Genomic DNA, 15,238 nt, shown 5'->3' on the forward strand with positions numbered 1-15,238 from the left:
GCATCAAATGTTCGGATTAACAAACCTTATTTCATTTTCGGACTAACCAACCCCCTCTTATGGAAATTTTGTGCATTCAAACTATCGAACCTTCGGACTAAAGAACCTTTGCACTATCGGACCTTCAGACTATCGGACCTTCGGACTGTCGGGCGGCCCCCGTTTGTCATTATGTTTTGGTGGTTTTTTTTGGTGTTGATGGGGTTCCAGACAGGAAGGTGGAAATAAAAAAGGTGTTTTTAATAGGGTCGGTCGGAAATGAATACCAAAGAAATAAAAAGGGATGCCTATTAAAAAACTTTTCCAAAAGAGAAGGGATGGAATCAATAACTCGGGTGGCAGAAGATTGAAATGATTCAATTTGTGCTGGTAGAGAGTAGAAATTACAAACATTGCATGATGATGTACAAGTGTGTGTATTAGGATTATGATGCCAAACTACTTGAAGTGCTTTTATTTGTTACCACAATGCGACCTGTGTAACCATATTGTGTGAGGTGATTAATGCATTTGTCCAGCGCCTAACCCTGACTGGAGACACAAAATTTAATTTAAAAACAAAACAACCCAAATAAACTAGAAATGTGTTCGTGTGTGAACACAAGCTGTTTCGTCTGTTTTTGGAATGGCTCTGTGACGTGATGACAAAATGTTTCATCATGAATTCATGTCACTAAAAATGTCACTAAAAAAACCTATGGAGAAAAAAAAACATCTTTAATGTGACATAATATGACAAAATCTTCAGCATACATCTTCAGATGGTGGCTTAAGTGTGTGCCAAGTCTGAAGTCGATCGGATTTACGAAAGTGCCAAAGTGTATGGGTAGAAGGAAAGGAGTCTGAAAAAGAAAATAAGGGGGGGGGGAAACAGGGGAAAAACATTAACGAAAACAAGAGCTGTTTCGGAGTATGTACTCCAAAACAGCTAATAAATGTCTTTCTAACATACATTGTATTTTGACACCATAATTGTTGATGATATGCTAGAGATTTCAATGTGCATGTTGGTACATAGGAACCAGATGTGGTACCATACAATATTCGCTCTTTTTACACTCCGCCATTGGGCATGCAGAGCCTTGATCTGGCAACTTTACACAATAAAAAAAAAGCCGGTTCAGTGATCTAAACCCCGACACAGGAATCACCGAACCAGCTATATGTATTGTGTAAAGTTGCCAGATCGAGGCTCTGCATGCCCATGGCGGAAGTGTGAAAAGAGCGAATTGCCATTGACAATTCAAATATCAGTGCATAACGAAAGTCCCAACCCACAGGGAAACTAAAATTGCAATGTGTACCGAGTTGACTTTTTGAGGGGAAGTGTAGCTTAGGGGTTAGGGTTTGTGACTCAGGGTCAGGGGGTTGAATCCAGCTGCTGGTCATATGTTGTGTCCTTGGGCAAGCCACTTCATTCCCATTTGCCTATCTCCACCACCCAGGAGTATAAATGGGTACCGGCATCAGCTGGGGAGTACCCTTCGCTGGACTGGCATCCCATCCAGGGGAAATACAAATGGTCTTAGTCTTTTCATGCTACTGAAACCGGAGATAAACGCCGGCCTCATGGGCCATATTGGCTCAGGACAGACTTTACTATTTTTACCGAGTTGACTTTACACAGAGTCATGCCCATTGGCGTCATGTACATGTATACTCTCAAGCCTAAAAATTTCATGGTTTATTCGAATATTTGAGTTCAATTCATATTTTAATCCATCTGAATTCAAAGTTGGTACATTTTCAGGATTTTAGTAATCATGTGTGGATTGTCTTGTGGTCTGCAGCATCAAACTCAAGATTTGTGGGTAATTCTACGGATTGTGTGTGCGAGCCATTTCTGAAGGGGTTTGTGGTGTAGCTGACCTTGGACAAGACACTGTCACTTATATTGCTTGACCAATCAATGCGTGCATGTTAGGGCACAGATGGTCACTGTGAGTTTAGCTGCTTTGCGCCGAAATGGCAGCATCAAGATCCAAGCCTTCAGGGAGCTAAAATGGTCTTTTGAAATATTTTAGGGGTAAATGATCCCGAAGAATGATTTAGTGCATTGTGCATCCAATACTGTTGGAATATTTAATACATATGCAGCTTTTTTACAATTTCTTATCAACTGTACTTTGGTTTACTGAAAAAACCCAGCAACTTAAAACAGCGATGTGGATGCAAGACACACCACCATAACTGAGAACATATACAGGGTGTCCCTGTATATGTTAAGAGGGACAATCAACTAATCTGAATGTTTTTTTTCTTCTTTCAATTGATGGACTTGTGTTGCAACTCAAGTTGCGTTCCAAACTATTTTATAAAGGACAGAGTTTTCAGCAGTCCACCTCCCAACCTTGGGGATTTGCAGGCCTGCATGCAGCACCAGGTTGGCAATTTACATAATAAACCTGCAATGATGAGATAGGCGGTGGGAGATATATGCCACTGTGAACCATGTTGAGAGGGCAAGTAGACATGTGAAAGGTGTTGGGTGTATAAGGTGTTGAATTCTGAATGATTGAGATCATCTATTCACAGAAATCCTTTATGTTTGTTCTCGTGTTCAACTTAAATATCCCTTGAACTTTCCTAAGGCCAAAAAAAAAAGTCTCCGGTTTCTGGTATGCGCGCGCGTCGCCGTAGCCATGCGCGTCGGCAAAATGAAAAAGTATTTTTTTCAATGAAAAATGATGTCTCAAAACCGCCAAACTCACTGGTTTGACTGGAATCCTGCTGCTGCACAATTTTTAGATTGGGTTATGGTCGAGAATAAGCTTTATGTGGCCTCTCTGGACTCCCATATATTTGCACTAAGTTTAGTCGGGCACCATTTGCAGTCATCAGCCGACATTTGAAGCAAAAAAATCAGGTAAAAAAAAAAAAAAAAAGTCGCGTCGCCGCACCACTTTTTGGGCAAGCTCCATACCAGAAACCGGAGACTTTTTTTTTTGGCCTAATCTAAAGTCTGCATGTGCTCATAATGTTTCATCCCAACCATCATACATGATGTTTTCACATCATACAATTGTCAAGACAATGGACCTTAGTGATGCATGACCACATGATTACCATGGATATTTCACTACCCTATTTTATGATATAAATAATAATGGTCATAAAGCATGTTATGTACGTAGCTTGGTGATAACATTTGTAGCTTGGTTAAAATTATTATTATTTTTTTTAATCAACAAAATATTGGATTTTTAAAATTTAAATCAGAATGTTTCTATATAAACCAATTTTTTTAAATTTTATTTTATTTACAGTACCCATCTGTAAAACTGTTCATTTTGCATTGCATTTTTACCTTTTAATTTTCATTAAATATGAAACTGTTTATTTAACTTTAAATTGGTTGATAGTAGCCGTGTTCCACGTGATGCTACTTGTGCGGTGTGTCAATGAAGCTTTTGAAAGTTATTCGTTATTTGCATAAATTACACATTTATGGTGACTTGTCAAATATCAATACATGTACATGTACAATTTAACATGTCCAGTTGACAGAATACTAAAATGGGAAACAGTATTTCATTTCATGTTATGTTTTATTTGCAAAGAACCCACAAACGTTTAAAGAAAAATAATTATCAAATCCATTCATCCAGTGCAAGACATAATGACTAAACCAATGTCTACACCAAAAATAAACAGTTTTTTGTTTTATATACAAGGCACTGTGAAAAGCTTTACTTTTTAATCTGGAAGCACAGATATACAAGCATCAGGCATTTTGTACTGCTTGAACGCAATGCTCACTGAGTGGTTAGTATTGAAACTGACACAATAAAGGTGCAATTGTCAGAAAGATTGGTTTCATAGCTGCAATTGTAGACACTGTTAATGTCAGGTTTTGCTTAGGGTGGGGGCCTTTCAAAAGATGTTACTCCCATCACTAGCAGATCTACAATTTTCAAGCGATCATTTTTAAAGATATAAATTACAGTGTTGCAATACTAACCACCGGCTTATAATTATTAAAAAATCATTCTCCGAAATTCCTTACTTTTGCTGTTAAGGCACAGAAGGTGGAATCCTATTTGCTAATCTTTTCAGATTTTTGTGCATTTCATATAAATCTATATAGGCCCTGTAAATTACCTTATTAGTGTTTTTAGTGAAAATGTAACAAAACGTTAACTCTACTCAATACGATAAATGTCTAAATACAATTACACAAAAACTCTTAAGTGATTACTTCAACATATTTTCTAGGACACTGTCATCTATGCATGATCATCACAGGGAGCCATTTACAAGTGGTTAGATGACCTGTAACAGTCATTACGCAGCTCACTCTACGTTCCAATATTAATGTGAAAATATAGTTTTGAAAGCTAGATCTACACCTTAAGACTACGACAGGTTACTGATATCCTACCAACTTAGTTATATAAATGTTAAACATGGAAGGAATTTTACGATACACAATATTGCAATTTTGTAAGTGGCAGGTATAATAAGGTTACAAGACAGTGGATAGATATTTATACCGTACATAGACACTACTGGTAAAAGGTAGCAATGTATAAAAAAATTATGAATATACAAAGGGTTTAGTACTAATGAGTCAGCCAGCGCATTCAAAATTTGAACCTGTACATTTCACCAACTTGACAAACACTACATACATACAAGTTTGTTCAATTATTTGGTTTTGAACAAATTTCATTATTTACAAGGCATGGGTTATCTGCTTTGCACCTGAAAGTGTCCTTATATGTAATTCCTTACAAATCGTTCTCTTGTTAACAAGTCAATTTTGTGATACATTTTAAGCTGAAAATCAAAATATAGTTAGCTTCCAAATCTTTAAAATGAAATAGCTGTTCCTGGTTGCAGTTTCATTTGAGTTCAAATTCAAAATTAAAGTTAATTTGTTGTCAAAATTGCAATAAAGTATAAAATTCTCATAGGAAACCAACACCAAGCATTTTAGTTGAATTTTTTTATATTGAGGTACATGTAACATTTTTTAATTCATAAAGGCTGAACATTTTGCAGCGTAATGAAGTTATAGGTTAGCATGATGTACACAAGAAATTCTTTTCAAGATACATAATTATATGAATAATGAAACATGCCTTGATAGCAATTTCTCACAAGAATTGTACCAAAATATATCCATTCAGTTAGCCAACAAAGGTTTTAACTTCACCTCTTAGTTGAAAGTTACCAAACTATTAGGTGCAACAGTGATAGATTGTCATCAGAAAAGAAACACACATTGCCATGGAAGTTTTTTCAATAACAGCCTTTTAGATTGTTAAAAATGATTTACGGTACACCATGTGATTCAACAATGAACCTTGAGCTGAAGCCAAACAGACAACTGGTCATGAATTACTTAGGCAAGTTTCCCTTCTATAACTTTTTCAAACACTACCATATGCTGATATCCCACATTATTTTCCACCATTTCTGATTTCTCAATTTGGCTTTATATCTTGGACAAAGTACTTTATCCAGCTGTGCAAGTTGAATGAACAATAGATATCGCAAGCATTTCAGCACACAAATCGAAAAGCCTCAAGTGTCCCTTGATTCATAAAGCAGCTATAGTGGTGATCTCTGCCTGGGGTTTATCACACCGAAAAAAACCCAAAGAGTAAATTACAGCTTTTACATTGTGAATTTCTTATTAAAATGTTAACAAATTCTTCAATTCAAAATACATTTTTTTTCAACAATATCAAGATCCTTTCCAAAGACAAAGAATTGAAGGTAACGCACAAAAAAAGGTCACAATTACATTAACAATAACTAGCATTACAATTACCTAATATTTAGAAATCATAAATTATCTGATTAAATATGAACACATAACAAAACGTGACATTCAGAAAATGTTTTCATAAGGATGTCTTGTAGAAAAAATATTAACTGCCATCACAAGCCTGATATGGTGCGCAATTTTAGCTTTTTAAGTGATGTGTTGGTGGGTTATGGGAATATTACTTGTTTTACAAAGATTACTGTAATAGATACCTGAACATGGAAACTGGAGATGCATTTTTATTATTAAACCATGAACAAGTAATAGATAACTAGAAGTTATAAGTTTTAATTACCATTATTAACACCTATTTAAACTCACTAATGTTTGCTACAACAGCCATAGTTTCTACCTGGCGAATGTACAAAGCAAAATTACTTTTTCATAATTTTACGAATCAAACAAGTTGACATAGCAGTGAAGAAGTTCCTTTTCAAAACTGAACTACAAAACCAAACAAATAAAGTAGGGAAGTGCACGTGCGTTTTGAAGGATGGGATCATGCGCAAAAGAGTTTAGTACATGTGGGTATTTGTTAAATTGGGATCAAAGTATATTTGCAGGCAACCGCACTCACTTTTTTGCTGATGACATTGGTGGTACTAAGGCATCACTACTCGCTGTGTTTCTGCTCAGGCATACCTAAGGTACTGCCAAAGGATCCCCCGGCTGTGGTCATTGTCGGCAAGTGGCTTGTGGTGGGGTACTGTGTCACACTACCTTGTACTTGCATACCCATAGGTGGCAGTTGTGTCTGCATCGGTAACATCCCCTGTACAGGAAAAGGCGCAAAGGATGAGAAGTTGCCCAGTGGAAGAACCCCTGGCATCTGCACACCAGGACCTTGCATCCCCGCCCCAGAGGGTTGCATCCCATGTGGTAAATAGTACATTGGCTGCTGCACAGCTGACATCATCATATTAGGCTGAGAGTACATGAAGGGCATGGAGGGAACATGAGGGGCTGTTGCTGCGCTCATTGACCCTACATTTCCAGGTTGGGACTGGCTGGTATTAGGAAGAGAGGAAGGCTGCATTTGTGAGGCATGTATCTGAGTGGCCTGTAACTGAGAGGCCTGCAACTGAGCGGCCTGCAACTGAGAGGCCTGCAACTGAGAGGCATGTATCTGAGTAGCCTGTAACTGAGATGCATGCAACTGAGAGGCCTGCATCTGAGCGGCCTGCAACTGAGAGGCCTGCATCTGAGAGGCCTGCAATTGAGCTTGCTGCATCTGAGCGGGCTGCATCTGAGCGGCCTGCAACTGAGACGCTTGCATCTGTTGACGAAGAAGTCGCATTTCTTCCTGTTGCTGTATGATAATCCTTTGCAGCTCTGCAGTATCTAGCGTTGTTACATTTTTGGTACTGGGAGAAGCATCAGTGACTGGTTTATGAGACAATTCAGCAACTGACGCAATCTTTTGGTGCATTTTTGGACTGGTTCGTGGGCTTAACTGCTTCAGTTTTGCCCCATTTTTTCTGGGATGGCTTTTTTGTGGAAGGATACATCTGTCAATCTCAGAGTGGGATGCAATATCAGAAAAACCAGAATCTAAACGACCACTGATGTTCTGTCTTCTCAGAGTTTCATCTTCAGAGAGGCCTTCCGATGAACTTTCTGAATGCCTGTCAAGATCCCCACTGACCGGTCTTCGAACATGTGTTTTCCGTTTAACCTTTCGAATAACTCTTTGCTGAACTGGAGATTGCTTCACTGTTTTATCCAAGTTGAATTTGTTTTTTTCATCTTCATTTTTCATTACAAGTCCTTCATTCAAGCTGCCCTGGGAAACTGATTGGACTGCATGCTGGATATCAGATTTATTAGGCAACAATTCAAATATTTCCCAACTCTTGTCAATGTTTGGTGTGGATTTTGAATGACGTCTGTGTTCTCGGATTTTAGATGACTCTTCAAATCCTCTTCGCTGTACTCTCGTATCATCACTGAATGTCTGAGCACTTGTGAATGATGCTTGGAATGCTTTCGCAGCCTTCATTTTAGCAAGAATAGTTCTGGTTCTTTCACGGACTTCTTTATGCCGTCTCATGTGTGCTTCCTCATCTCCAACTTCAGTTTCTTGCTTAGAGGTCTCTTTTTCTTTGGTTCCCTGTGAACAAATTTTGTGTTCCTCTTCAAATATAGATTGCATACCGCTGTCTGGTACCTCAGTTTTGTTGTATTTATTCTGCTCTGCTGTAAGCTCAGTTGAAATGATTGCTGATGGTGATTCTTCAATAGGATTTTCACCTGACCGTTCCAATGTAGATTTCCTTATGACTAAATCAACATCCATTGTTTCCTTTTTGTGTTCCTTCTGCTTGCAGTTCCGACTTGGATCTTGTAATTCTAGCATCCGTGGCATCATTTGTGTTTTCTCAAGGACATGCATGTCTTTATCTTCAACCTTGACATGCTGAACAACTTGTGTATCTTTGACAACTGACTCCCCCTGCACAGGCTTATCTTGTTCTCTTTCACAATTTTCCCCTGTTACTTCATAATCATCCACAACTGAACTCTTTTTCCTCGCTCGCTTCTCCTTCCAGGAACTTACACTTTCAATTATTGGGAAACTATCATCTTCTGCATTCTTTTTGACTGGTACCTCTTCCTTTTTTGGGGGTGCCCTATCTGTGGACTTCCTCCATGTCAATGCTTTACTCTGATACATTACTCGTCCAACACCTGCAAAAGTTGGGGATGCTTGATTTACTGTTGATTGGTTGGGCTTTGTTGGCTTTGGTGAGATTTGTATGGATTCAGTGCTTTCCACTGGGGGTTGACTCATCATTTGGTCCTGCTCTGTGATTGCAATCTTATCAGGAGGAGTAACTTTCCTCAATTTAGTTTGTACTTTTACAAACTCTGGGCTCTCTTTGTCATCTGAATCAGTTGAACAAACAAACTTTGGTTCAGCTTGCACCTGTTTGGACCTTTCCACTGGCACTTTGTTCATTGTCTGCTCCGAGACCGATATCTTGCCAGAAGGATTAACTCTCCTTAATTTAGTCTGGGCTTTGAGGAACTCGAGGATTTCCTTATCTGAACCACCTGAGATTTGTGCTGTTTTATTTTCCGGAACTTGTTTTCTTGGCTTATCTGATGGGTTCTGATTATTTTCCTTGGACATTACACCACCAAATCTTTTCCGTACTGCTTTCACAACACTCAAGGAAGCTAGTTTTTCAAGTTCATCTTTAGGCTCTGCTCTTTCAAATTCAAAGTGCTTTTCTTGGTGTTCCCCATCTGGTTCATCTCTGTGTATTGCTTCGTTCCACTCTTCTGCACCCAATGATTTGGACCGTGACAAAGCACGAAATGTTTTAGACACTGAATTATTACCATTATGATGTAAGGAATTTGACCTTGTTAAAGGCTTACTGTCCGTTTCTATTTTGGGCACTTTTTCTGTATTGGCATTTTGATCTACACATTTTTCAGCAAAAACTGTTTCTTGGATACCTTTCATTTTAGGAGTGGTCAATCCAATTCCTAAAGAATCAACTGGCACATATTCACTGACCAAAATTCTTGAGGAAGCCTTCCTTTGATTGGGGTCCTTCTGCATTGTTTCATGCTGTTCTGCAACTACTGCTGTATCTCCTGCTACCAAAGACATCCTTATTCCATCAGAATCTGTATCAATCTTTTGTTTTTCCCGACTTCTTTTCAAATTGTGGTCCACTGGGGTTTGGGTATTTTCTGAAGAGACTTTTTTGCAGTCATGAGAATGCTCCTCTGCAGATGACAAATTCTCAACTGCTACTTTGTCCATATCTACAAATGATATAGTATGTCCCATTTCCTTCCTAGTTGATCCACTGCAACTGTCAAAGTCTTCTTTACATTCATCTCCATCAGTCTTTTTCTCTGAATGTGTTATAGAAATTGACTTGACAGGAAGATCAACTCCCATCATTCTTGCCATGGATTTTTTAAGGAGTGCCTTAATTTCAGATGACCTTTCATGATTTGATGAAATAGCCTCTTTCGCCATTCGTCTCACTATTGAAAAATCAGGGATGGCTGCATCTTCTTTGCACGAAGAGAAATCTGTATTTGTGTGCTGTGTGTACAATAGTTGCTTTTCTTCCACACAACTGTTTTGGGGTTTTATAGTTGCTGAGTTTTCAGGAGCACTCATGGAATCACTGTCAGATTTTTGTGCTTTATCTGAATCCTCTAAAATTGGTGCCTCTTCACAAGCAGATTTGTTAGGCTTCGTCTGCAAAGGCTTGGTGTCTGAGGCAGAAATGCTTGCTTGTGGATCACTAGGTGCTAAACTAGGAACACTGGTTGCACGTTGACTTTGGAGTTGGATGTTTTCTGAAGACTTGTTATCGCAAGCCACTTCAATGTCATACTGCGATTCTGCAGTTTGCATGTGTGGTGCAAACATGAAGTCTGAATCAAACAGATAAATTTGCTTAAACTTTGTCATCTGTTCTTCCTCCGTCAATGACAGTTCAAACTGCTTCTCAGAATTTCCAAGATTTTCTTCACAGGTTTTGTTGGATTGTTTTGAATCAGACCTTTGGTTGGATAAGGTTGCAGTCTCTGGCAGGGATTGGTTTGAAATTGATGTTTCCTGCACAGTATTTACACAATATTTATCTACAATCTCTTCAACCCAGAAAAGAGACTCCTTTTCATCCACCTCTTCTTCTAGAATACTGGGCGATGCCGAACGCTTTGGTTTAGGAGGGGGAGCCCCTTGTGGAAGTGGCAACACCTTAACAGCTTCTGCTATTGTGCCTAGGTCTTCAATACTTGAATACATGATTCCATGCTCAGCTAAAAGGCCAGAAGTGGAACGGTTAGACATCTGGGATAATAGTGGACCCTTAGGTACTTCCAATGAAGCAGCTCTGATATGAGACTCTTGTCTGTGGGAGTGCATATCTGGAAGTGAAACAGCACTATACCTTTTGTCGAATGATTGAATTGGTAGGGTGGGAGCAAAACCTTTTCTACAGTGGGTTGGAGGTGTTCCTATTGAAGATGAAGATGAAAATGATTTCAAAGAATATTCCGATCCTGGAGACCCAGGGACACTACCTTTGAATAAATGTTCTTGAGGTGCAACTTTTAAGATTGGTGGGGGTGGAGCTGCCCGTTTTTTGGTAGACTTTGAAGAAGTTGAAGATGTACTATCAACGGAAGCCCTAGGCCTTGGCAGAAATTCTGCAGGGGAGTATGTTACAGGACTGCTACTGCTAACAGACATATCTACACTGCCAGTACTTTCCGCCGAGACACTTTCATATCTACCGACTCTTATTGGTGGAGACATATCCTTGGTTTCTTGTAGCATTTCTGTGCCTTTCTTTGTCTTTTTCTTCCCGAACAGCTTGCCTAATGTTCCCACCTTGCCCTCCCTCTGGCTCTCAGATTTTGACAGTGTTTTCTGTTGTGTGTGACGTGCATGCAGACTGTCACTCCTGTTGGACGGCATGCGGTTAACGTCATTTACTGTTTCAGTGAGTAGTGATAGAATATGCAAGAAAAACATAAAAGCAAGCAGGTTTATCTAAATTGCATAGTAACAGCAGATCATGCAAGTGATAACATTTAACAGAAATCATGCAATCACACAGCTTCTGAAAGGGATTTTTTTTCACAGCAAAATGTAATGTGCAAGAACAGCAAATCAAAGCAAAAGTGGATTGTTGAGTTTTTCTTAAAAAACAACTTTTTATCCCTTCTCCAAAATGACTGATAAGTACTGTGTGATCAAATGATAGACTGACCTTAAGTCCAAGTTGATTTAAATGCTGGTTATTAGTGTGCACCATTTGGAGAAGGCACAAATAGTTGTTTTATCAGCAAACTCAGCAATGCATGCAGGGCAAAACACCATTGAGGAATTACTGTTCATACCTTTCGAACCTTTAAAAGCTGCATAGGGTTATCGTGTGAATCTATGCTACTTGTGTTCCTAGTAGCACAAAATCAAGAAATCATAGAAGGAATCATTTGAATGAAAAACTGTAAATCTCACTATCCCATTTCATTTGACGTCAACATGCAATCACTTTTTGTTCTCAGTCTCATATTTTTTACACATGGAATCTTAAAATCTTGAGATAGAGCAATCTTGAAAACTTCTAACACTGATGACCAACTATTATGTTAGCACTTTGCCTAACATAGTATTATTTTCATCAGCTTCATTTAAATATTACAATTTGCAAAAACAGATCAGAGGAAAAAGGTATTGTGAATGTTAAAGTTGGGAGTTTGTTTTTAAATTGTCGGAATGATTAAACTTATGTGAGATAACAAATGACTTCCTATCTTGATCACCAAGACAACCTTTTGAAGTCAGAATAACTACCTTTTATGCAGTTGATTGCAAAATAAAAAAAGCACAAACTACAAAAACATTGCAAGCTATATAATTATGCAAATTATTTGTTACACTTGTTCCCTCAGTAAAGAAAATGCTGTATGCTCCAGCTGAATAAATCTACATGCTATTAAGAATAAAGCTGCAAAGTTCCTTAAAATGCACCAGGTTAATGGCATACATTCAGTTTTAGCATTTTGCAAATGTCTTTACTAATTTGTCCCATTGTTAAACTTTACTCACCATCAGATCTACTGGAGTGCAAACTGTCTACTCCATGGAGTCCTACTTCATCAGCAGTGTCTTCGTCTGGTATTTGAACAATGGTTTGTCGACCTTTGCGGCTGAAAAACTTCCCCAAAGACTTCTTTCCTTTGGAGTGGGAATGTTCTTTGGCATATGCAGCTGAATCATCAGCATCATCTCCATTTGCATTATTGTTCACATTGAGTTCCATGTCGTCGTGTCTTGTTTCAATTGTTTGTGTACCATCAGTCTGCGTATTGTTGTTGTTATTTGAATTGGGGTTATCAGAGTCACTGGAGTCTTTTTTGCCAAATCCAAATGTTGACATTATTCTGGAGCCAATACCTTCATCAGAGTCAGAAGATGAACTGGAGCTAGAGCTGGAGCTAGAAGTAGAATCTCTGGACAGGCCTATTGACCCAAAGAATCCTTTCTTTTCCTTCTTTTTCTTCTTTGGACGAGCCTTTGATTCTGTTTTAACATCAACGTCAGCTTTGCCTGCTAATGAGCCCGACATTTCTGGCAGTTTAACAGAAAGTCCTCCAGAAGCAGCTTTGTCAACGTCAACTTCTCCACCATCCCCGCCCACTACTCCGATGTCTGCACTTGGTACATCTACTGAAACAGCACCATCGACTGATGATCCCTCATGATCCTTTTTCTTCTTTCCTTTTCCTCTTTTCTTCCGCTTTTTACCATCAGTTTTAGTACTAGCAGAACCTGTTACTTCAGGTAGGCCCAATTTGGCTCCACCAGATAAGCCAACACCAACATCACCACTAATATCGCCAGCTGTGCCTCCCATTCCAATTCCATCCAGGCCGCCCATTGACATGTCGGGTTTTGTTGTACCAACATCAATATCTGCTCCGAGACCACTGCCAATATCAGGGCCACCAGTCAAAATGCCACCGATCTCTCCACTTAATGAACCCTCTGGTTTAGCTGCTTTGACATTCATGTCAACTTCAGGCTTAATATCATCGCTGCCAAACTCCCCACTGACATCAAATTTTCCATTTCCGATTCCACCAATATCTCCCTTGTGGTCTCCACTAAAGCCAAGGCCTACATCAATCCCTCCACCTGCAGAGAATGAGGTATCTGGTTTGGGTATTGCAGTATCCACATCAATTTTTCCATCTCCGATGCCATCAAAGCCTCCAGCAATACCACCTCCAAGGCCTCTGCCAACAAAACCTCCAGCTGATGCGTTGGCTTTTGGTTTGACTGCTTTTACACTGTCATCAACCTTAGGTGTAACCATATCTAGGTCACCTCCAAAATCTTTACCAAATCCCTCACCAGCCAAGGCCAGACCTCCACCTACAGAAAATGAGCCATCTGGTTTTGGTGCTTTAGTTTCAATGTCAATATCTCCACCCCCAAAGCTACCACCTGCACCATCACCAATGCCTCCACCAAAATTGCCACTAATGCCATCTCCACTTACATCAGGACCACTAACAGAGAGAGAACCTTCTGGGTTGGGTGCTGTAACATCAACTTTTGTATCTCCAATTCCACCAAGACCTCCAAATCCCCCACCAATTCCTCCACCTATTGACAGTGAACCATCTGGTTTAGGTGCCGAGACATCAACATCAACTTTTCCATCTCCAATTCCACCAAGGCCTCCCAATCCCCCACCAATTCCTCCACCTATTGACAGTGAACCATCTGGTTTAGGTGCTGAGACATCAACATCAACTTTTCCATCTCCAATTCCACCAAGGCCTCCAAATCCCCCACCGATTCCTCCACCTGCTGACAGTGAGCCATCTGGTTTAGGTGCTGAGACATCAACATCAACTTTTCCATCTCCAATTCCACCAAGGCCTCCAAATCCCCCACCAATTCCTCCACCTGCTGACAGTGAACCATCTGGTTTAGGTGCTGAGACATCAACATCAACTTTTCCATCTCCAATTCCACCAAGGCCTCCAAATCCTCCACCAAATCCTCCACCTGCTGACAGTGAGCCATCTGGTTTAGGTGCTGAGACATCAACATCAACTTTTCCATCTCCAATTCCACCAAGGCCTCCAAATCCCCCATCAATTCCTCCACCTATTGACAGTGAGCCATCTGGTTTAGGAGCTGAGACATCAACATCAACTTTTCCATCTCCAATTCCACCAAGGCCTCCAAATCCCCCACCGATTCCTCCACCTGCTGGCAGTGAACCATCTGGTTTAGGTGCTGAGACATCAACATCAACTTTTCCATCTCCAATTCCACCAAGGCCTCCAAATCCCCCACCAAATCCTCCACCTGCTGACAGTGAGCCATCTGGTTTAGGTGCTGAGACATCAACATCAACTTTTCCATCTCCAATTCCACCAAGGCCTCCAAATCCCCCACCAATTCCTCCACCTATTGACAGTGAGCCATCTGGTTTAGGAGCTGAGACATCAACATCAACTTTTCCATCTCCAATTCCACCAAGACCTCCAAATCCCCCACCAATTCCTCCACCTATTGACAGTGAGCCATCTGGTTTAGGAGCTGAGACATCAACATCAACTTTTCCATCTCCAATTCCACCAAGGCCTCCAAATCCCCCACCAATTCCACCACCTGCTGACAGTGAGCCATCTGGTTTAGGTGCTGAGACATCAACATCAACTTTTCCATCTCCAATTCCACCAAGGCCTCCAAATCCCCCACCGATTCCTCCACCTGCTGACAGTGAGCCATCTGGTTTAGGTGCTGAGACATCAACATCAACTTTTCCATCTCCAATTCCACCAAGGCCTCCAATTCCACCAAGGCCTCCAAATCCCCCACCAATTCCTCCACCTGCTGACAGTGAGCCATCTGGTTTAGGTGCTGAGACATCAACATCAACTTTTCCATCTCCA

The 15,238-nt window shown here is 40.0% G+C and overlaps 1 protein-coding gene across 3 annotated transcripts in view; it reads right to left on the bottom strand.

The window, feature by feature from the left end:
• Nucleotides 1-3,529: 3,529 nt before the first annotated feature.
• Nucleotides 3,530-15,238, bottom strand: part of LOC119743083 (neuroblast differentiation-associated protein AHNAK-like) — a 46,710-nt gene continuing 35,001 nt past the window's right edge. The window contains exons 6-8 of one of the 3 annotated variants that reach the window (XM_038219439.1): nucleotides 12,372-15,131; nucleotides 11,660-11,717; nucleotides 3,530-6,548 (exon numbers count right to left, since the gene is read on the bottom strand). In XM_038219439.1, the coding sequence (XP_038075367.1) occupies nucleotides 11,701-11,717; nucleotides 12,372-15,131 (2,777 nt within the window). In that variant the 3' untranslated portion in view covers nucleotides 3,530-6,548; nucleotides 11,660-11,700. Of the gene's footprint in view, nucleotides 6,549-11,161; nucleotides 11,252-11,659; nucleotides 11,718-12,371; nucleotides 15,132-15,238 lie in introns of those variants that run through there. The other 2 variants (XM_038219446.1, XM_038219432.1) reach the window with 2 other exon arrangements.

This window comes from Patiria miniata, unplaced genomic scaffold (genome assembly GCF_015706575.1).
Source record: "Patiria miniata isolate m_02_andy unplaced genomic scaffold, ASM1570657v1 HiC_scaffold_11, whole genome shotgun sequence".
Lineage (NCBI taxonomy): Eukaryota > Metazoa > Echinodermata > Asteroidea > Valvatida > Asterinidae > Patiria > Patiria miniata.